At 42.8% G+C, this 23,822-nt stretch overlaps 1 protein-coding gene across 2 annotated transcripts in view; it reads right to left on the bottom strand.

Moving 5' to 3' along the window:
* The window catches only part of khdrbs3 (KH domain containing, RNA binding, signal transduction associated 3), a 114,314-nt gene extending 93,024 nt beyond the window's left edge, over positions 1 to 21,290 (bottom strand). The window contains exon 1 of one of the 2 annotated variants that reach the window (XR_003743374.1): positions 20,881 to 21,290. Coding sequence is in view for 1 of the 2 variants with exons in the window: in XM_028964780.1 (XP_028820613.1) it covers positions 20,881 to 20,971 (91 nt within the window). In the remaining variant the exon portion in view is untranslated. The remainder of the gene's footprint in view (positions 1 to 20,880) is intronic. The other variant, XM_028964780.1, reaches the window with a different exon arrangement.
* Positions 21,291 to 23,822: the final 2,532 nt, after the last annotated feature.

Here is a 23,822-nt window from a genome sequence, read left to right as displayed (position 1 = left end):
CAACCTATTGGAGCCGGCTTTCAGTGATGTCAGGATTACCTTTACTTTTATCAGCGTGTTTCCCGACCACATTCCTTCAGTCCTGTTGCTATTTTGGCTGTAAATAATCAACACTAATAAATGTCTAGACAGCACTAATTGCCTCGTTCTGCTGTCTGTTCCTGTGTTAGTAGCTCGGGTAATCGGTTAAGAGTTACATTTGTCACTGGATCTGACACTAGACAGGGACATGGCACTGAAACGTAATTTAACAATCTGTTTTACTGCCATAGTTACAACTATTGAGCTTTTTCAGTGTTGACAATATCAGTGTTGACAATATTTGTGTGTGTGTGTGTGTGTGTGTGTGTGTGTATATATATATATATATATATTTTTTTTTTTTTAATTTATTTTTTTTTTACTGCTGTACTCAATCCAGCATATTTGTGCGTCCTGCTGTTCGATCTCGGATGATTTCTGATGAAATGTGCATAGAGCATTGCACCCTCATGTCATTAACATTTGCACTTAACACATAATGTTTAAGCCCCTTGAAATTACGGCCCACACAGCATCTCTCAGCAGTTCAGAGTTAATGGAAGTATCATATATATTTAATTTGCTATGACTCTATGTATCGCCAAGTATCTGTAGTGAACAAAAGTAAGAAGAGTGCAGTGATTTAGGGTGCAAACTGCACTGCGGCTGAACGCAGCTGCCTTCTCCGTCCCAGTCGGCCCATTGTGCGAGGGCACACCTCCGTGTGTCTTTAAAAGAGTGCGTGTATGTGAGTGTGTGTGTGTGTGTGTGTGTGTCTGAGTCAGATAGACTCATGTGTGCATGTGTGTGTCTCCTGCTGACACCCACTCCGTGTCTGTGGTTCTCCGGCTCCCAGCAGGCATTACTCAACACTGGCCGAGCACTCACAGGAAGATTAAACAGGCCCCAAGCTCATTAATTCATCTCCCCTTCTCTCGCCAGCTCTGCAGACATCAGCCCACGGGCCACGCTGGCCGAGAGCGCGGTGAGCTAACAAGGCACGGAGCCAGAAGGACTGGAGACCGTACAAAAGCGAGGAAGAAGACCGAGGTAATGAGAGACAGGGTGAAAGAGGCAGAAAGTAAATGAGTGTGCGAATAGAGAAAAGAGCAGAGAGGGAATCCGTTTACGATGAAGTGTGTGTCCGTGAAGGAGAAAGGGAAGATGAGAGAGTGAGCTGAGTGCACAGGAAAGCGAACAGAGAGAAGGAAAGAGAGAGAGAGAGAGAAAGAGAGAGAGAGAGAGAGAGAGAGAGGAAGGGCTTAAGGAAGAAGATGGAGCACTTCGCTGCTCCGCTGCGCACAGCTGTAGAACTCTTCGGCTTTAGCCCTGTCCAGGCAGCGACAGCAGACAGACATTAACACGCACGGCAGAGCGCAGAGTGATGCCTTTTCTATGGATCCTGTCCTGCACAGACACCACTCAGCACCTCAACATGCCCAGACACTACCAGCAGAACACAGGAGACCTCAGAGCAAGCGTGTGTGATAACCTCCAAACTCGAGGCATCCCAACCAGGACTGTCATCATCATGCAATTTAGCTGACGCTTCATTGTCATGTAAATAATTGCAATGAACTATTAGGCCTTTTAGTGGCACTTGGCCTAGGGCTGGTTCACTAGTGTCAAGGGCATCCTCAGGATTTACATATGTATCAAAGGAAGAAACTCCACCGTTAATGATTCACTGTAGAAAGTGAACACTGGCTAAACCTAAAAAAATTGAAGTAATCTGTCACACCTAATATTTTTGCATTGATATAATGTAAATAAACAGAAGGTTTCAGCAGGTTTGTTTGGTTTATTTACTTTATGTCAATGCAAAGATATTCGATTAGATTAGATTCAACTTTATTGTCATTACACATGTACAAGTACAGAGCAACGAAATGCAGTTTAGGTCTAACCAGAAGTGCAATAAGCAGCAAGTGCTTATGGGTATATATACATAAGGTGATAAGTACAGGAGATGGATAAATATGAACATATTTATAAAAAAAGGTGTGACAGATTACTTTAATTTTTTAAGGTTTAGCCAGCGTTACTGCGTAGTTGAAGACATTGCCGAAACATTGCAGAAGTTTACATTTACGGCATTCATCAGACGCCCTTATCCAGAGCGACTTACAATCAGTAGTTACAGGGACAGTCCCCCCCTAGAGACACAATGGGTTAAGTGTCTTGCTCAATGGCACACAATGGTAGTAAGTGGGATTTGAACCTGGGTCTTCTGGTTCATAGGCGAGTGTGTTACCCACTAGGCTACAACCACCCATATAGAACCATATAGAACCATAGGTGCCACTGAGCAGGGCTCCATCCCCACACACTGCCCCCCAGCTACCTTTCATGGCTGCCCACTGCTCATTAAGGGTGATGGGTCAAAAGCAGAGGACACATCTCATTGTGTTTCACAATCACTTCACTTTCAGTATTTTACTTTTGCGAATACATGACAATCTTTGTCAGATTTAGGAGTTCTTTCTCATATTTTGACGACACGAAACGCAGAACTTGTCAACAATCTTGTAATTTGTTATCTTCCATTTCATGGTGCTTTCTCTCCAGATGCCTGGTGAATGTAGACGTTGTCCCAGCTGTCTCCGTCAAAGCGGTTCCACAAAACGGCATACAGCCTGGCGTAACTGGGCAATAGAAAATTGCGTGTGCCACGGTACGTAAAAAAAAAAAAGGACATTTCCGGATATTTATTTGCCGATTTTGCTATGACCACCAAGCAGTTCTTTTTTGATCTTAGTCCTACTTGAAAAATAATTATTTCGGTAAATTTGAAGATTATTTTAGAATTAACCGAATCAACGGTTTAATAGAACCCCACACATTCACCGCATGAGTAAGACCCATTTTTTTGAGCCCCAGAAAATACTACTAATAATTGCATAAAGAATAAAATGTCAAATTTTCATTTGACTTCACAAAAACCTATGTAGGGTTATTTCTGTTTGTAGACATTTATAATTATGCATACATTTGCTGAATTAACCTCCATCAAGAGATCATGTATTAATTGTGACAGTCCTTATTTCCCCTCACCTTCACTCTTTCTTGCCACCTCCAGCAAGCCAGAGGGGGGCTGTCGACACGGACCACAAACAGTCCTGCAATATTTATCACTCCTACACTGACGGGCAAATGAGACACCAGTCTGCTAGGAATACATTTCGCACTGAAAGGTACTTTCAATAAAAAAAAAAAAAAATGATGACCTTGAACAAATTGGTGAAGAAAGATCTGACTCCTGACCCACATTATAGACTGTGGAGTGATCGGATCTGAACTGTGTGTCCATGTGGCAATGCCAGCCCTTTTCTTCTAGTCCAGATTTATTGCTATGAAAGATTGACATTATTTCGCCTGGCTTGTGTGCTATATACGTCACGCACCAAGAATGCACTGACAAATGACTCCAGCATTCTTTAGGTGTGACCGGGGCAGACAAGGGTCTCAAAAGGTCAAACAGTGCCAGCAAAATGTATCGAATTGATTGATCACCCGAAAGAAAACAATGCTTCTGCCTTTGTGCAAATTGAACAGACCCATAAATTTGCAAGGAACAGATCAATATGCTGGATGTGGCCAAGCCCAGAAATGTATCCCGGCGCATGCCTTCTCCGTCTCTCCAGGAGGAGACAGGACGTTTGCCTGCCATTCAACAGAGCATGCCTAATGCTGTATCTGCAGGAATTTAAAAGGCCGATGTCACCATTAATTGTTGCGTTGCCTGTCGCAGGCTAGCCGTTCAACTGATTTCTCTTGGCACTATTGGTAAAACAATCAGCATCAGTCGACAAGGGACCATTAGGTCGGTTGGGTTACAAATATTGTGGGCAGAATGACTTTGCCCTCCTATCAGCATGGGCAAGGCTTTATGTCTTGTGTCTTGCATTCACCAGTCACTCCCCATCCTCATCTGTCCTGTTCAGTTGGGGTTTCTAATATCGTTTTTGATGTCAGTCAGTAGGTGACAGACATCAAGTGTTGAAAGGTGATGTTTTGTTGCGGTGTTAACTTATTGTTTTGGGTAACTGAGAGGTTAGGGCGAGGTTATTGTCTGGTGTTGTGTGCTCTTCAGTCTGCAGACTGTGTAGTCGTCACCAGAATGCATATTTTGTGCGTTTCGGCCCTTGTGCCGTTTGCTTTTGTTTATTGAATATTGCCACCGCAGATCTGCTGGGCTAGTTGGACCCCGAGGAGCAGGAGGGCCCTTGGGTGTAGGAGTACCCATGGGAGGAGTTTTGGAAGCCAAATTTACTCCATTTTTTTTTTTCTCCATTGGAAGCTCCAGAATTATTATTTTTATAACATTACATTTCTTTGTGAAACATTAAGCAAAAAATTATAGAGGAGCTGTCTATGGTGCTGATTCATCCGAAAAGACAATTAATACCATTGTGCCCCTGAACAAGACACTATGAGAAATGTCTATGTAGCTTGAGTTTTTATAAGATCATCAGCGTAAAATATCTGTTTACACAGAGTGTGACTCTTCTCCTGATCAAAAAGTTCGAAATACTGAAGAAAATAACAAGTTCATCTGGAATAAAAATACTTGTGTGTTAAATATCCGCTGAATCATAGTTCCACTCGTTCACCAGTGCACACCGTGTGCAAAATAGGTCATGTGATACTTTAAATTAATATTCAAACAAGGCAGACGCATGATTTGCCAACATTTTCTTTGGGGGTAGAGCTGAACGAGACCTGTGTGTGTGTGTGTGTGTGTGTGTGTGTGTGTGTGAGTGTGTGTGTTTGATATGGAAATTGTCGTGCATAATAAGATGCACTAGCCCCCTCAATGACAAGCAACATCGAAGATTTCAGTACGGCTTTGTCACGCTCCTCTGCCTGTTTCGCACAGCTTACGCATTCGTGGAGTCTATTGAGAGGGTGAGTGATTAATTAATAAAGTCATATTTTTGGAAACAAAAGCCCAGATTGCTTTGCTGACAGTAGTTCCCTTCCTACACAAAGGCTCATGGGTGCGCAGCGCAACGCCAAGTGAACTGATAGTGTAGCCCGATCATCAGCCAACACAGACACACCATGGAAATGGGCCACGTTGGGGTTTATGCTTCCTCTACGGGACTCACAGCCACCTCTGTTCTTAACCACATATGAATATTTTACTCTGCTTCATATTTTACTCTCCCCTCAAAGTAAACCCACCATCTCCTTTCACTCTGAGGAGAGCATCTTTTAGGAGCCCTTCATAAAAATCACATGAAACTCAAGATTTGGTATGCATAAGCTTTATTTTGATCAACAGATCTTTAAAATAACCTATATTAAAAAGAGGCATGTGAAACAAATGTGTAAGTAAAAAGTAAAGTAAATGAATTGAGCTGATCTTCGACTCATCCTGGCCCGAGACAATCTCGACATACAAGGAGACACTGAAACAGGAGCAACGTGATTACAGTCCGTCCGTGATGCTTCTTTTTACCAGGCTAGCAAAGACATTGACATTTACATTTATGGCATTTGTGTGACGCCCTTATCCAGAGCAACTTACAATCAGTAGTTACAGGGGACAGTCTCACTGGAGCAACTCAGGGTTAAGTGGTAGTAAGTGGGATTTGAACCTGGGTCTTCTGGTTCATAGGTGAGTGTGTTACCCACTAGGCTACTGCCACCACCCAAAGAGCATCAATCAGGGGCGTTCACATGAACAATCAAACTAGAGGAGTTGAAATTGATCCCACAATCGATGCATCATGATGAAGACGTGTACGGCGGCGGTATAAAAACTGTAGTTAAAAAGTTGAGTGGGTAGTGACAGTCGGAGTTCGGCCTCGTCCACACAGACACGTGTCCCTCTGAACGCCATACACATTTCTGCTGAGCTTTTACGCTACGTGCGATTGTCGTTTCGCTGGCGTACGCTGTTCAACACTCGTCGGGATTTGACAAGTGTTAGAGAAATTGACACGTTGCATGCAGCATTTATTTGATACCATCTGAACACACTGAATGCTGGTGCTGAACGCTTGTGTGGGTGCTTTAATTTACTCCAATGAGGAGAAAAACGCAACAAACGTTCAGACATCCGTAACTCTCATGTCACTGACGTACATGAAAACATAATGTGAAGCAATATAGGAAGATTTACGGTATGCTTAGTGATGCATCGATAATCGTGGCATTGATAATTGGATCGAATGGAATTGTGAGACCAGTGAAGGTTCACATCTCTGTTTCTAAAAATGCATGTATATGCATATAAGGATTATACTGCAGTAAAAACACATTTGACTAAAATGTTTTAGAATGTAAAAGACGAGCGAAAACTGTAGTTTAAAGTGTACATTAAACCTCCAGCTAAGCTTTCCCTGCAGAGGTTTGATGGGACAATGCTGTGCAGCAGATGCTGGGATGTCTGGGAAAAGCGGCTCATTAGAGGAACTGTGAGACGTATACAAGGACGCAGTCCATCTGCTTATTATCAGCTCCCAGCGACTTTGCTCACCATGCTTTGTTTACTTAATTCAGACCACTGACAAAGAAATCAATGTATTTTTGCCTCATCGGACTTTTATAATGAGTCGACTCATGTTCATGCATTTGTTCATTTAAAATGCACATTTTCTTTATTACACAGACACAGATTCTCACTCATCTGCACATCTGCTGTTCGCATTTCTTTTTTTCTGTCCCCGACCCCCTTCTCGAGGTTCTTTCCGTTCTTATACGATATTGTCAGATTCTCCTCTGCCTGCACTGGGTGAAGCTACTACGTGCAACAGATATACATTACATAACCCCCTTCCCGGGCCCCAGCACCCTGAAAGAGCTCCAGTTTCCCTGCCTGTAAGGCGAGCCACTCTACACCACATCCCTGTGGCTCCCGGATCCTTATCAGTCCCTGCAAGACACGGAGCTGTTGATATAACACCCGCCAATGAGGAAAGCATGAACCACCACCCGGCTACACTGTTTCCCCATCCTGCCGGCCCGACTAGGCCCAACCACAATCAGGCAGCAATTAGAGCCAGGGTGGCTCCCCGACCTGACTTCACCACCGATCTATAGCCTTGATTGGTTTCTATTTCTCTTTTTTTCTGTCGTTCTACCATTCTGCCGCCAACCACCCCCCACCCCCCTCTCACACACACTTTCTCCATTATGTCCTTATTAAAGGTGATCGTCAGCTAAACTGCTGCACATCATCAGTGTCACTGTCACTGATTGCTGGACATGACAACAGTCAACCTGGATGCCCTTGCCTGTGGAAATAATGACCCCATGTTGCTAGGATACACCGCATTCCGGGTCTAATGACACACAGACGTTCAGAAGCAGGCATCCACACAAAGCCAGGGCGTCTCGGCTGATGGCGCGTTAGCCGGAGGAACCCAGGAAGAAAGGAAAACAATAAGCACCCACGTTGGAAAAGTTTCCCGCGATCAACTCCGAGGTTTTTCATGAATCGCTGGCACTAATGAGCACCGGGCCCTGACCAGGGTCAGTTCTAACAAGCCCACCTTCGGCCTGCACTTTAACGAGCACCGTTCGCCCTGTAGCGGGTCAACACACAAATGGGCCGGATTGCTTACAGCCAGTGAACAGCCTCTGCACGCTGTGATGGAGTGGAATTTCATTAGCCGCCAGAGAAATCTATGTGGCCTCTTAATGGACAGAGATCAGTGGCTTTAAAATGCCTTGTTTCTCCTCTTTTCCACAGGCCCGTTGTTGTCTAAAAGCAATCTCCTGAGGTCCCAAAATGAGATTAGCACCAAAAGATGCCCCTTTGTCATGCCTATATCCTACATAGAATCCAATATTAGTTATGTTATGGATTTATATGGATTAGAACCAATCAGCAGTGTTGTTCCCTGCTCATACTGAATAATATGTAGTTCCAAGGTAACTTATAAATAAGAACTAGTTCAAGTTCAAATGCATGTCAATCTATTAAAAATTAAACGAATTAATTTATTGATATAACATTTTGCAATGTATTAATTGTGAGTAATAATGACTATATATATATTACTGTAATGTGAGTAATTACTGTAAGACTATGAAACAGACAATTGTGAGAAAAAAGATCAGACTGGTAATGAAGCAAGACTATTTCAGTCGGGCACCCGCTTCTAAAACCTGTTTCATCTGGTACTGTGTGCATGGGAACGTTGCTTCCATATTTGTGCATAATAAAAATGCACACGTGCATTAAATATTTAGCAATTAATCCCTGCAATTAATTTTGATATCCCTATTTCATAGTTCATTTTATACGTGAGCCTGTACCACTAGAAGCAGCCATGCTGGGTGTCAGTCCATGATCTGTCCCCGGTGCCTGAGACTGGCACGTGCACAGAATCCTCCCTCAGTCCAGTCTGCTGAAAGGATCAGGTCGTTGGCAGAGTTCTGGCCATGCCCGGCAAGACTGAACGGCACCCACGTTCACATTCACGATTTGTTCGGTTGAAGTTTCTCTCCACTCTGCGTCTTCACGCTATTCTCAGTGTTTAACAGTGTGGTGGAACAGACAGAAGAAGAATTAGAACACAATTACAGAGACTTACAGAGAAGCTGGGAGACAGCAAACAGACTGGACCATCAGAAAAATAAATGCATTTTAAAAACGATGTCCCTCGAGGACACGTGTAAACAGACGTCCACCTTCTCTGCATATCGCTCCGCTTCATCCCTGTCCCCCTGTCTCTTTCACTCTGCCTCTCACGCCAAAACAGCGCAGGATAACTTCCACTGCTCCGAAAAGCCCAGAAAATCCACTTAACTTTCATTTACTGATATCCTATTTCTCTACGCCCCGCCATTAAAGATTCATGGCCGTCGCCGCTGAACGCCGCGCTCTGATCTCTCTCTCTTTGTCCGGGCTGTACGGGCAGCCACTAAAAGCACAAAGACGGATCCGGTTATTTATTCATGCGGCTGCGACATCGGCCCGGGTCTGGGGGAACTAATCCTGTGAGCTGGAGGCGGTACCTGGGTGACCTCCAGCATGAAGATGGCCGGGGTGGAGAGGAGGCCAGGCGGACCAGGAGTTCTCAACATCTGGTGTTTACCGCACACCGTCATGCCGACACCGGCGCCGAGGTGCGCGAGGGGCGTGGGCCACTTCCCGCTCACATAAAAGAATCCGAGCTCCGGTAGCCGGAGGGGCCAGAGCTTATTTAATCTCATAATCGCTTTCCAGCAGTTTACAGCGCATCAGATGCGCCGGCCCCTTCCTGAGTGCAGGAAGAGAAACGGTGAGGAGCGAAGCTGGGAAAGTTCGAAAAGTCCTCCCAAGCCACTTGGCTTTAATTTATTTCCAGAAGCTCCTTTCTACAAGCACAAACTAAAAAAAACAGAAAGAAAAACTTAACAAAAAACACATTTTAAGAAGATATTTTGACTTTTCCATATTGCAGTCAGAGGGATTAGGGAAGACAGACCAATAAAGGCTTTTTCTGTCGTATTATATTGAGATGGAGAGAAATAATACTACCAGAAAACCCAACAGAAAAAGGTGGAGAGTGTGAAGGAACGTGTTTTCAGTAGTGGTGAGCAGTGGTGGCCTAGCGGAGTGCCCACTGCTCACTCAGGGTGATGGGTTAAATGCAGAGGACAAATTTCACTGTGTGCGCCGTGTACTGTGCTGCTGCAAGTGACAATCACAATCACTTCACACTTTACAGGATTCGTACGGTTCGACGCTCCTATTTACCATCACAGACCTAATGATACACTAGACAGTTCCTCAAGGAACTTTCCATTCACAGCATGCATCCAATAGACAAGAAAACGTGAAGGTCTAAGGCTACTTCTGAAAAGAGAATGACTGGCCTCGACACATGCAGGTGCCACTGAGGTGCCACTGAGCAAAGAACCGTCCCCACACACTGCTCCCCGGGTGCCTTTCATGGCTGCCCACTGTTTCACATTGACAGTCACTTCACTTTTACTACTTTGGGACAGGGAGAATGGAAAAGGGGAAAAGAGAACTCAAGCTAAAAAACACAGCACTAAAAACCATGAACACACACCAAGACAAGACCCAGAGCCTCACCGACGATGACCATGACCAGGACCAAAACTATGACCAAAACACCACGACTACGACTGAAATAAATGTTCAAGGTGCAAAATCGGAATCCGGAGCACTGATGCAGGCACGCTGAAATAGGGAAGATGTCAGGTGCAGAAAACCAAGGGGGCGTGGCCTGCAAATATCGCTCTTCCCAGGATCCACCATGACATACGCAGGCCAACATTTACATTTTATCATCATTGTATACAACGTGATCAAACGTGATTTGGCATTGAATCCAAATTAAACGCGTTTCATGTTTATTCTTACATAATCAAATCATTTTCTTTCATGCATTGTGTAGGAATCATTAAAATATTAAGTTGAAAGTAATTCATTTGAGTTCATTTAAATAGGAAACCTTCCCTTTTTTCAGTTCACCCGGTTCCAGGTTACTGACTATTACAGGAGCTGCATTTATTGTTGACAGCACATTTAAGTATTTTACTTTACTTTTTCTTTGATACAGAAGTGCATCCAAGAACTCAAAATGACTCCAATTGTAATGAATGGCCCACATTCATTTCAAATCAGAGTAAATCCCCACCGAGAGAGGCGTGATAGGGGCAAGTAGGCCTACACCATAACCCCTAATACCAAAAGCCCTCTCTATGTCGTGTAAGTCTATGTTGGCCCTCCTTGCCAAGTGCTCTTATCTGCCAAAAGTTGCCCGAGCAGAGGAAATGCTGGCATACTGGGGCGATAAACGTAATTACACAAAACTGGCTCCTCCAGAATGGATGGGGTGGGTTAGGCAATGGGAGGTGAGCTAATCCTCACAATCCGCTCAGTGGAAAGGTGACAAGCACACAAAAGGCTGTAAATGAAGATAGTACCGCAGTGGGAGGGGGGCTGTTGAGACCCGAGCGGCAGGCTTTTGTGAGCAGTAGCGATATTAAATTACTCCCGAAGATGCACGTCTATGCACGGCCTGGCAATGCGAGGCCTGCATAGACTTACGCGATGTCCGACGCACTGGACACGATGCCACGGGAGAGAGTGATGGGAAATATGGTTTCCTAAATCTCATTCACACACACACACACACACACACACACCCAAGCTGGGAGCGCTGTTTTGCCTCCCTGCAGAGACTGTTGGATCTGTGAATCTAGCCCCAGCTGAGAAAAAATGAAACACCTCGTGAGGTGTGAAGATGGGCAACACATTCAGCTCTCTCACTCTCTCTTTCCATCACAAATCATACTCTCTCTTCAGGGAGAGACTTCAGACTGAGAAATTTATGTGCTGCTAAAGCAAATAAATGAGCGAAAAAGTTGAACATCACACACAAATGTGTCTCTTCGCCATGCCATTGTTGGCACCCTCCGCCGCCCAGTTTCAGCGGCCTCGCCCCTGAAGAGAAGAACTTTTCCCCGCAGGACGTCCATGTGATGTGATGGAATCAAAGCTCTGACACTGGTGTCCCCATTTCTGCATTCATCAGACGCTGTCATCCAAGGTCACTAACGAGAGTCAATAAATGTCAGCAAGCAATAAGGGCAGATTAAGATTCATAAGCAACTGTGAGCATGCTGTGCAATTTTGTTAAATGATACTGCACAAAATTGCACCGATTCCATCTGCATGTAGCTAGTTTAAAATGTTCAAAGACACGCTTGAATAAAACACACCTTGAATATACGCCATACGTATGACAAAATCACCATTGAACCTTTTTGTTAAATTTATCGTCACACAGATGTTGCTCTTTCTGTCTTTTTAACAGGAATGCCACAATTTGATCAATATTGCAGCAATATTATCAATGTGCAATGATTACACCAAATTACCCCTAATTCCCCTTCTTATAGTGCAAGCAATTAGGGGCAGTGGTGGCAGGTAAGGAATCCATAGGTTGCATCAAACTTGCTACTTTAAACCTGTTATGAAATAGATCAACTATTAACCGGATCTTCCAATGAAACTATTATAATTTTTTTACAGGTGCAAGTGTGACCGTGACTTTATGAGGTCACCACCCAGTCAATAATCTGGCTGTGTGTTACAATGAATAGCTACACAATACATTAATATTCAAAAACATTTTTAAATGGCTGTTGAATAAAACACTAAAAATAAAATGTAATTAAATAATCAATCTGGAACTGAAATAGCTGGCCCCATAAAATAAGACACAGATGATTAGATGAAGGTGGATTATGGTTTAAACAGGATTTATAAGATGCTGTTCAATATTATGCCCAGCAGTTAAGCAAAGGCAGCAAATGGTTTCGATCTCACTTTGCCCTACACGCGAACTAATGAAACCTGTCAGAGGACAAATTACCTCTGACTGCATTAAAGGCTGCAGTGGGAGTGAGGTCTTTCATTTGTTCTTACTATCAAATATCATTTGGCCCGTTAAAATTCCAGCACTATGGATATTATGTGACTTCACTGTACAAATGAAGATTTAATATATATATAATAATATATATATATAATATATATATATTTTATACTATATTTTATACTAATTTTATACTATATATAGTATAAAATTAGAATATATGAAATGTCAGAAACAGTAAGAGCAGATTAGGCTTTATATGTGTGAAAGAATTGTGCTGAAGTAATTGGTGGGTTTGTGTCACATCATACATATGGCCCTATTCTCAAACTGGTGCAAGGTGCACAAAACATATGAGGTTTATTTGCTAGTGTAAGGTCAAAGATGCTCTTGGGATAAAAAAGACGCAACACAATGCGCCCTCTGCATTTAACCCATCACCCTTAGTGATGAGTGGGAAGCCATGAAATGCACACGGGGAGCAGTGTGTGGGGACAGTACCTTGATCAAGAGGACCTCAGTGGCACTTTGGTGGCTTGGGATTTGAATCTCCATCCCTTCGGTTAGGAGTCCACTTTCTCACAGTGTCATGGCCACATATTATTCTGATGCTATCATTCATTGAACTCTTTATCTTATTTATAATTCAATCTGTAGTCATTACTTTCCCTTGGTGTTGCTTTTTTTCAATCAAATTCAAAATTTGCCATCATGAATACCATTTTCACTCTCATTTAGCCGGCAGCCATAGAACATGCACTGAGCCTGTCTCTGTCCCAGCGGCTCAGCCTCACCCACAACTTCCCTTCACACAAAACACACAAGAGCACCCCTGAGTGCATTAACATCCAATAGAAAAATGATTAATGGACCCATAATTGAGGTGCAGGAGCCAGAGGGAGAGTGCCTTGCTTTGCCCTCAATTAATGCACACTCTCAAACAGGCAGAAACAGCGAGTCCGTCGCCAAAAAACCCAGCGGTGCTATAACCATCACCCTGCTGCTCTGCGCCAGGCACAGCTGCTGTGGCGCAGGGTTCCTCCTCGCACGCTGCGTTTAAATGATCTCATTAATGGAGACCCGAGATCGGAGGCTGAGGCGGGTACGGCTCCCCCTGCTCGCTCTAAACAAGCAGAGTGTGCATTATTAAAAAAAAAAAAAAGGTATGGGGATGCGGGACAAGTTTACAGACCTGGACCCGGAAGACAGTACGGAGACCGCTGAGTTACAAATGTGCAAACACAAGTATTTCATCTCCCTGGGACCTGCTTTAAAAAGAAATAATGAAGCCTTTTGTAATGTTCGCTATCGAAATATTTAAAATTCATAGTGTGTAAATGTGCAAACGATCGCAGGGCTTAATTTGAGTTCCGTGTTCCCGTCCTTCACAGAGGCCCACCCATCCGTGCGGCACTAAACCTGCTGAGTCGGACAACACCTTTCATATTACAGCCTTCACTGAAAAAAGGGGGCCGGGTTTACAAGCCCATAGACCTTTTTTTTTCTCTCTTTCCTTCCGAAGGATGCATTGAAAGAGCCCATATCACCGAAAACCTGGAGCGGCGCTTCTTTAACTCTGGGAGCTTATTGACCCACACCGTGAATGCCAGTTTCAGGGAATGCGAATTAGGAGGCCAGCTGTATTCAGCAAAAATGGTTTATTTGTATATGTTGAATAAACAGTGTTGAATTGAATTACAGTTTTAAAAATACATACAATCATAAATGACATTTTTCACATCTGTTCGACTACAAATCCGTCCTCTCTAGTGTTTATATATCTGTACGTATTCTTACCAGACTTCGTAAATCATGGGAAGCTACAAGCACGGTATGACTCAATGTGAGTGTCAATCCGCCCATAGCAGGAAAATCGAAGAGGCCATGTTGGCTCATGACCGGCCATTAGGACTCTTTACAAGAGTCTGCGGTGTCATGGCCGTCCACAGGGAAAGAGGTGTGACATCTGCCAACAGGATTCTCCAGGAGTGCTCCTATCAACACTTCCATCCATGCTGCAGGCCGTAATGGATCACAAGGGCTCCCAAAGGTCCTCCTCTGCAGACTCGCACCTCCTCCCCTGGCTCTTTCATGCATGTTCAGATTTTGGGCATCTGACCCTTCAAGAGATCAGAGCCACAGATGACTATCGCAATCGGCCGCCGCTTCTGTCACTGCTGTGATGTCACACCCGGGTCTGTTTCTTTCTGTTTACCGGTGGGGAGGTTTTGGGTCTGCAGCCTACCCACTTGGGCAAAGGTTTACACAAAAAAAAAGCCACAACGCCTTCAAACAGCACTGGAGGAACAACAGTCGCATGACCCTCGTGTTGGTGCTGACCCACCAGACAATAGCATCTATGCACAAAGCCTTGTCCACACATATACAAAACACACGAGATAAAAGCACCCGCTTCTTTCCCCTCACCTTACTTGCCGACTAAACGTTCCTCGCAGCGCGATGCCTCTAATGAAGTTGTAAATGTCATGCTGCACGCTGTTTACCAGCACAAAATGCCTTAATCAATTTCAGTCTAAGGAAACCATATCCCGCCTCGCCAACCACCCTGTTCTTCACAAAGAAATGGCAGTTGGATGCAGGCCAGGTCAAAACAGAAGGAAAAATCTTTTGGCATTTTCCACTAAAGTTTGGAATAAAGTTCACGTAAGCCATCGTGTGCTGTCTACTTCTGTATGTATTTGTTTAACATGTTTTTTTGCGAAATTTTGTACTAATGTGTGTTCTGGCTCGCACACAATAATAACCTAAACACACGAGAACATTTACTACTTTTACTAATGTTTCGAGATCCTGTTCATTTTTCTCCAAAACTCTGTCTCACTGTGTGCTGTGTAATTATTTATATGTTTTTTTTTGTGCACATTTGGCACTGAAGTTATTGACAGAGGCTGACTGCACTCTGGCTCAGACTCTTCCACAATCATCTCAGCACAAATGTTTTACTAATGCTTGTCATATAAAGATAAAAAAACAAATAAATACATACATTCGATACATAAATAATTTTTTTATTTTAGTCATTCGTTCAATCACGTGCATCAATGACTGTAATATAGAATTAGTATTATTGCTGTTGATATTGTTTATATGTCAGCATTAGAAAAAAAGTATATGTATATATTTTTTTATGCTTCATGTATGTTCCATGCATAGAAGATAGCCCTTCTTCTTGCATTCTTGTTTTCTAATGTAACCGGTCCAGTATTCTCATTTCGAGCCAAGCAGCAGCCTGGCTGGTCCCGCAGCAGCCGAGCCGATCATTAATACAATATCATCACACTTTCATCATGCCGCTCAGCTTCAGCCCTGGCTTCTGTTCTGTACCTGCTTCCAGAGCCCCCTCCGACCCCCACAGCGTGGCACAGGAGTTTTCTTCTCTTGGCATCAGAAGATGTACGACCCTCCTTCAGGCTGTGTTTTTCTTTTGCGGCGGGTTTTCACAGCAATGCTGCTTCAAAACCGCAGCATAAATATACAGTTTAGCAAAATAAATACTATTCTGCTTTACAAAAAAATGTTGCCGTTTTATAATGAAGCCAACCATTAACCATAAAGCAAAAATGTGACATTTGTCAGTGGAAATGTGACCACTTTTTACCATCACTTTCACACCTTGCGGCCAGGTCAGAGGACCAGGTTCATTCGTATGTAAACAGCAATGTTAATTATGGGCTGGAAGGCTTTTCATGTCAACACACGGTGCTTTTTGGCAAGGAAAAGAAAACACATAGAATCAGTTTAGGGCCTGTCCACACGAGAACGTTTTTCTCTAAGAGGAAAAAATTCTATTCGATTTGGCCTGACGTCTACACGGAGTAGCCGGGGACCAGAGGACCAGTTATTTTCTGGAACAGGTTCCTTTTTTCTGTGTATCTGTGTTTGCCCAGCCTCCAAATGCATCCTATATAAAACAATGGTGGTTGTGCTGCAGCAACTACAAGAAAACCACGAGAGCGGGGAGGTGAGGAGGGCAGTTAAAAAAGGGCCGTTCTCTGCATCTCCGTGTGGATGAAAACACTTCATCCACGGAACAAAGCGTTCTCGTGTGGACAGTGGAACACGGGTCTAAACTGGAGATAAAGTCGGAGTCTTTTCTAATCGTTAATATGCATGACACAGTCTGTGCACATGTGGCAGCATCACCTCAGAGAGATTGTAACGCTGGTGCTGTAAAACAATCAATTTCCATTCTGCGTGCCACATCTCATCCTAAGCAGTGGCCTTACTTGGTGGTAGTAGCCTAGTGGGTAACACACTCGCCTATGAACCAGGAGATCCAGGTTCAAATCCCACTTACCTCCATTGTGTCCCTGAGCAAGACACTTAACCCTAAGTTGCTCCAGGGGGACTGTCCCTGTAACTACTGATTGTAAGTCGCTCTGGATAAGGGCGTCTGATAAATGCTGCAAATGTAAATGTAAATGCTGCAAATGTAAATGGTAATGTCACTATGCATAGGGAGGCTATGTGAGTGTGAGTTCAGATTCTTCCATTAAACAATAGGCAGTCAAGAAACAGGTGAATACAAAGGCCTCAGCATTTTCCTCGGTTTCTCTTTGGCTGTGACCCGCCAAGAAAATGACCTTACAGGGGATGGGTGGGATTTTTCCATCTTCGGACCAAATGGAGGCTGACAGAGGTTAGTGTTCTGGGCTGTACCTGCTTCCTCTCCAAAAATGTGTTTCTGGCTTTAAAAACAGTCTTTAAAAAAACCGAGACATGAAATATTGCGTGAGATATTACAAAAACATCAGTGAATGGGAACATTCCTATTCTGTTTTAAAAGGCAGTCAGAAAATATATCACCAAAATATATATAAATATATAGGTAATTCCATTGAGTTGAAATGACAACAGAGAACCACAGTGATGACCTGCCTGGCATTTTGATGGCTATGAGGGATCATATCTCATGATGCATCAGGGATGGACCCATTTCATTCTGTAAGCTAACCTGAAACATTTTTCATTGAGTTTACCACCAGTGATCTGATCCATCAGAGTCCTTTCAGACATAAGGCTAATCGTCTTGTGTTCTTTTTATATTACCTGTCGACAGATTTTTCTTTGACTACATTCAGACAATCGAATTGATAACAATAGCTTTAGGAGAGACAACAGGATATTTAGCATGCTAGATATATGCCTCAGGCAGTGATTAGTCAGGGATGAGACGGTAACTGTCTTTGACCACCTTCGTAAATCGCGACTGACACTTGCTGTCTGGGGATCACGGCCAACCATAATTAGCTAAAAATTATGAACTAGGCGTATATCGCTCTGGACAAAGGAATCTGCCAAATTCCAGAAGGGATTTTCAAAAGAACAACAAGGACACTGAGATGTGACAGAATGACCGATGGATGCTGAGAAAGCATTTTTGGGTCAGACTCGCATCCTTCAGCATTACAGCAATAGGCGTTGAGTCGTGGGTAGGTGTTCATGTTCGCACAAGCAAGGACGAAAATTATGCATCTAACAGTGTCCAGGTATTTTTACAGGAAAGGAAGCGAGGAATTTTTATATTTGGATAATTGAATAATGTTGTTTTTCGTCAACAAAATTTATGATGAAATATCTTTGTCAACAAATCGTTATGACATGACAGAAATTAGATGAAACACAAGGTAAATGCTGGTCATTGTGACTATAACTATAATGAAATATATAATGTAATATTGTCAATGAATAAAAATGAGACAAAATGTGGTTTACAGAATAAAAACTAGACTAAAATGTCTCTTAATTTTCATTGAAAGAAAATGATATATATAAAAAATTATATATATAAAAAAGATAAAAATGAGTAGGGTAGAATAAGTAGAAAATATCGAAACAGCAATTTGTGATATTGTATCAAAACAGGGACATGAAATATCGATAGCAGAGATGAGAATCAGCATGTAACTACAACCTCCACTCCTGTAGATGGCGCTCTACAGCTGGGTACCTTGAAATACTGCCTGGCATTTCAGGCAAAGTGAAAATGCAAACATGACAGACCAATAACAGCGTTTTTTGTACAGTATGACAATACATCACAATATATCATATTGTGACCTGTGTATTATGACACATTTGTGACATAGTGTCAGGGTGATGGGTTAAATGCAGAGGACAAATTTCACTGTGTGCACAGTGTGCTGGGCTGCTGTGTATCACAAGTTACAATCACTTCACACTTTATCTTACATTTGGTTTTCTGAGATCCTTGCCAATAACATAAGCTTGTTATGAAATGTTTTTGATTAAAATAACCATTTGTCTATTCTTCTATGTACTTGTACTATATTGACTGGGTTAAATAGAATTGCATTACTAAAAAGGACTAAAATACAGTCATTGACTTAAGCTAGATTGAAATGTCATCAGTTTTGTTGACTAAAACTAGACTAAAATATTGTTATCATGGATAATTCAGAATAAAAGACAAAAATGCTAGGTCCTTTAGTTGACTGAGACTAGACTAAAATGAGTACGGAAGTGATTAAGACTAATAAAAAATAAAATAACAGACTAAAACTAAGACTAAGACTAAGACTAAAACTAAAAGACAGGCCACCAAAAACAACCATACAACGAAATTTGAAATACAACACGAAGTAGACGTACACATATTGTCCAAAGACCCATGGAATATATTCATTCTATTAGATATTGGTTGAATAGATTCCCATGGAATATATTCATTCTAATCTATTTGAAAACTAAACTTCCTGGAAACTTCAAGAACGAACATTAAGAGGACAGGACATTTGACACATTTCGTAAATTCTAAAAACCACAGCTTACACAGCAATACAGAACGTATTGAACGATTCCCGCCTAATTCGATTTATCAGTGTTTTCAAAGCGCTTGAAAGCATATTGTGGTGTGGCAGAACTGCGTCAGTGTAATAACAGCGTGCCCCGCACAACTCTCAACGAGGTAATCACTTGAGTGTCAAGCACTCTCCAGAATGGCTGGACTCAAGCATCGTGCACGATTGCTCTAGACACACACACACACACACACACACATTTTCATTCTCATTTAAATTGTAAAGCCATAAAGCGACATAGGCTGTCTGTTAATTCAAGCTAAGTGAAACCATGTACTAAAGGAACTGTAGTCAAAGGGAACCTTTACACTGAGTGACCCCACTGATCATAATGCACTCAGCTCAGATCGACTGAAGGTCTCCTGGACAGAGAGGAGACAGACGTTATTGAGCCTAGTAAACGCATTTATACTCTAATAATCAAAAGAAGATCAGCCCTTCCCTGTACCAATGAACGAATGAATGCATCCAAATCCTGTCCGGTCATTACATGGTGAATTTGACATATTGTGTCCCACAGGATTCCCGACAAATATAAGGGTCTAATACATATATGTGTATAAATATGTGTATAAAATGTGTATTTATTTTTTTTACATTTCTGCTGTGGAATTCGGTTTAATTTGATCCTAAATGTCCTCAAACTGGTCAAGCATATGTGCCCCCAAATCCTTAAAGCTTGTTTGTATGTGTTGGAGTTTTCTTATATATATATAAAAAAAATAAATAAAAAATCAGTCCCACAGCGTCTCCGCACGTCAAAAGTGTCCGTTTCAAACGTGGCCAGATGAGACTGTCTGCCAATTATGATAACTGGCTAATCCGAGCAGACTCGCCGAGGAGCGGCACTCCAAGGACAGGGGGTGGGAGGGTGGGTTGGGGGTAGGGGGGCTTTCTGCAGCGTGCCAGTGGGAAGCTTCCCGACCCGGGCTTCAAAGCCAACATCTGCGCCGTGCAGCCTCTGCCTCGGATTAATTAAAGCGCCTGGAAAGTCACAGTGGACGCTGTCGCCCACCCCATTCAACTTGCATTGCCATTCCCAGAATCCTCTTTAAAGGAGGGGGAACCAACCTTATTGCGCAGGGGAAATGTTATCATGTACGGTGATCAGATGTGCTGCTTCATCCCACAGCCGCTTCTCTTCATGAGACAGCAGGTAATATTAGAAGAAAAAATTCCCACTTTTCAAACTTTTAAAAAGTTTTCCAAAGGAAGGTTTACTCTCCGTTAAATTTTAAGTTGAGTGGTTTTATGAAAGCAACGTGAATGATTGCAGAGATAATATGAACGAATGGATGAATTGTGACGTTGTATAATAACATAATAAGGCTATAATAATAATTAGTGGTTGATTGATTAGTGATTGTTGCAGGTAAGGTGCGGACATTCACCGTAATGATATTATTTACGGGGTGTGGACCACCCCCTCGCCACAAACTTGAACGCCTGTACTAACGCTTAATTCATGTTGCCACAACGTCCCCCGGCATCTCGGCGTCAGTTCGGCCCGCAGGCGATATGGAGAAATAAATAAATAAATAAAAACCTAATTCGATCAGCGTTACGCGAGCGTCTGTCCGAGACCTTCCTCGCATGAAAAGTAACGGTCCCCGGGCGTCCCCCACGTCCCCCACGCACGACGCGCCAGTCTCGGAGCGCTTTACCTTGGTCGAGGAGCCGCAAGCAGTGCTGGAACGAGGGGTCAAGCGAGTCCTTCTCCGCCAGGAGCTCCGGCAAGTACTTTTCGTCCTCCATGTCGCGCTCTTCCTCTTTATTTCTGTCGGTATCGGAACGGAACGAATCTCCTCGTTTCAAGCGGCGACGCGATCTGTGCGTAAAACGTTCGGCTGGGAAACAAGACAAAGGGAGCAAAGCATCTCCTGCCAGCGTTACGGCAGAACGAGGAGTCGCTCTACGTGGCAGCGGCCACGGGAGAAAAAAGACACGTTTCCTCCAGTTATCCCCATCCGAGGTGCTCCGATCCCGGCACAGTCTCTCTCGGCTCTGCCGACGAGCGCGTCCGTCCGCCCTCGTCCCGGATCCTCCAGCGATTGGTCGCCGTCAAATCTCGTCCTCAATGACCGTCCACGCACCCACCCACCCGCCCCGTGTTATTTACGCGGAAGGGGGCGGACGAGAGCAGGACTGGGGTCTCTGCGGAACAGGTGGAGCTGTCCGCGGTGCTGGAGCCTCCAGGTTGAACAAAGCGGAGCACGTTTACGCTTCTCCGGAGCGACTTACAGTCAGTGGTGACAGGGACAGACCCCCCCCCCCCCCCCCCCCCCCCCCCCCCCCCCCCCTGCTCCGGGACACGATGGTAGTAAGTGGGGTTTGTGTTCCTCTGGTTCATAGGCGAGTGTGTAAAACAAAGTTATGTAGGTAAGTCAGAGGTATTAATATGGCATATCAAACTTAATTTGTTATAAAATGTTAATATTAAAGCAAGAGTTTTTTGGTGATTTTGATAGCTATTTTATTAAAATAGGAAATACACTGTTTACTGTACGTGTATATACATCTAACACAATGCGGTTCCCAACCTTGAACTGTTGAACTGTTGGATCAATTTAGGACATAATAAGGTAATAATAACCTGGTAAAATACCGCAACAGAAAACGCACTCGGTAAACGTACAACAAAAGAGCATCTGAAATGAGCATCAGTTTGGCGCAACATGACCAAGACAGTGACATAAATAAATCAATTCTAATCAGCTACACACAAATCAGTGACACTATTTTTTCTTTTATAGATTTATCATAAAATGAAATTGTTCATCACTGATTTCTTCATTATCTTTAAAGTTATTGTAAATGTTCATTCAGCATATTAAAGACCAACATTATCACAGTTCAGTTCATTTTTAGCACCTTGACACAAAATATGTTCAGATTCATTCCTTTTTCAAAGTTAGCTGATACTTTCTGATGTATCAGACCCATAATCCATAACTATCGGATCGTTTCTGACATCTGCTCCAGATGTATGACCAGTTTTGGTTTCTGTATTTTTTAGGTAGCCAACAAAATGTTTCTGTTTTTGTTTCTGTCCTGTCAAAAAGAGGTAATATTTTGTTCTGATTGCCCCTGGCTCTGATTTTTACTGTGGTTCTTATAGGACGTTTCATTTACAAAGAAAAAAAAATTAAGCTTATTTGAAGCTAATTTCTGACTTGGATATTAAGAAGGCTTTGCAGTTTCCAAAGAATTGTGTTGCTTCTGATCATGACACAGCTTATGCAAATATGGAAATATTTGGTTGGGGTGAACACAGCAGTAGTATTATGCAGCTGCAGGGCCCATTTAAAAATGGAAATGTGAAATAGAGTTTGTGCACTTCCACAAACTCAGCGAGATTTCAAGTGGTCATCAGCAAGCTCATGCAAAAGCCAAACGATTGCAGGTCATGCAGCACCCCGAAGCACTGGGCGAACAAGTTGGGTCAGAGATCCTCTGTGCCTCCGGGTTCAGTCATGATGCATCTGAGAGTAACGCTGTCAAAAGTAGGCAGCTCCCCTAACCACATCCATTGAAACTACATGGTCCTAACTAGATTTGCAGCCCTAGGGGACATTTGTTCTTGTCACAGGAAGGCCTTTCATATGCTATTATCAGGCAAATCCACCAGTTGAACTGTTCCTTTTAATGCCAAAAGAAACATTTGCCACTGAAACTGGACTGTGTTTGAATTACACCCCCTAGCCAACCCTATGTTAAAGTATATACTACATAGAATAAGTAGAAAGGATTTAGAAAATACTAAATCATTTTGCTGTAGGTATATAAACCTAAATCGCTTGAACTTCCTCACAAATGTTTTAGCTGTTTTAACTGGCGAATGCTCCATTAGCCGCTGTAGAAATATGATTTAAGGTTCATTACTGTCCAAAACTCATAGTACCAAAATTACAGTCAGAAGTTGCATTGCACCCTGTGTTGTATCCCCAAAATACACGAGTCACAGTTTTTAATAATCAATGCAAAACTTAAATAGAAATTATGAAACTGACCGAGCACTATCTTTAAATTAGTTCTTTTTAGCTTGTGTAAGAAACAGTAGGCATGAAAGTTGCAAATACGTGCAGATCTAAAGAAAAAAGCAAAGAAAGTGCAAGTTTTCCATCAATATTTGAGGAGGATGGAAAGGAAAATGGTTTAGTGAATGTAGGCTGACAAGCATTGGTTATATAATTCAAACTACCAGAGGTTGTAAGGGTCTTTTCCATTTTCCGAGACTACAGAAGTGGTGATGCAGAGGAGAGAGATGCCTCATGTATATTTTATTATGTATATGCATATATCCTCTACAAACTTATATTGTATAACTTGTATAGAACGATTGTTTATTTATTTCCATTGTGCTCTGAAATGGCTCGATAAAATCAATAAAAAAAAGAAAAAAATCTACGTAAAATCTGTGTAAAAGTGCACAAGCACAACACAGTACTGGGGGAAAAGGAAAATAGCAACATGAATGAGCTCTTAGTTGTGGCCTAGCATTTGGTGCTGTAATAAATTGGTCGTAAAAGTAAAATGGCACTGGTGGACTGCTGTGTGGGGTACGTGACCGAGATTACAGGTTCAGGTATTACTTACTGAGGAGGGT

The sequence above is a fragment of the Denticeps clupeoides genome, chromosome 20 (genome assembly GCF_900700375.1).
Source record: "Denticeps clupeoides chromosome 20, fDenClu1.1, whole genome shotgun sequence".
Lineage (NCBI taxonomy): Eukaryota > Metazoa > Chordata > Actinopteri > Clupeiformes > Denticipitidae > Denticeps > Denticeps clupeoides.
Note: the sequence above shows the minus strand (reverse complement) of the source record. Positions and strands in the feature narration are given on the sequence as shown.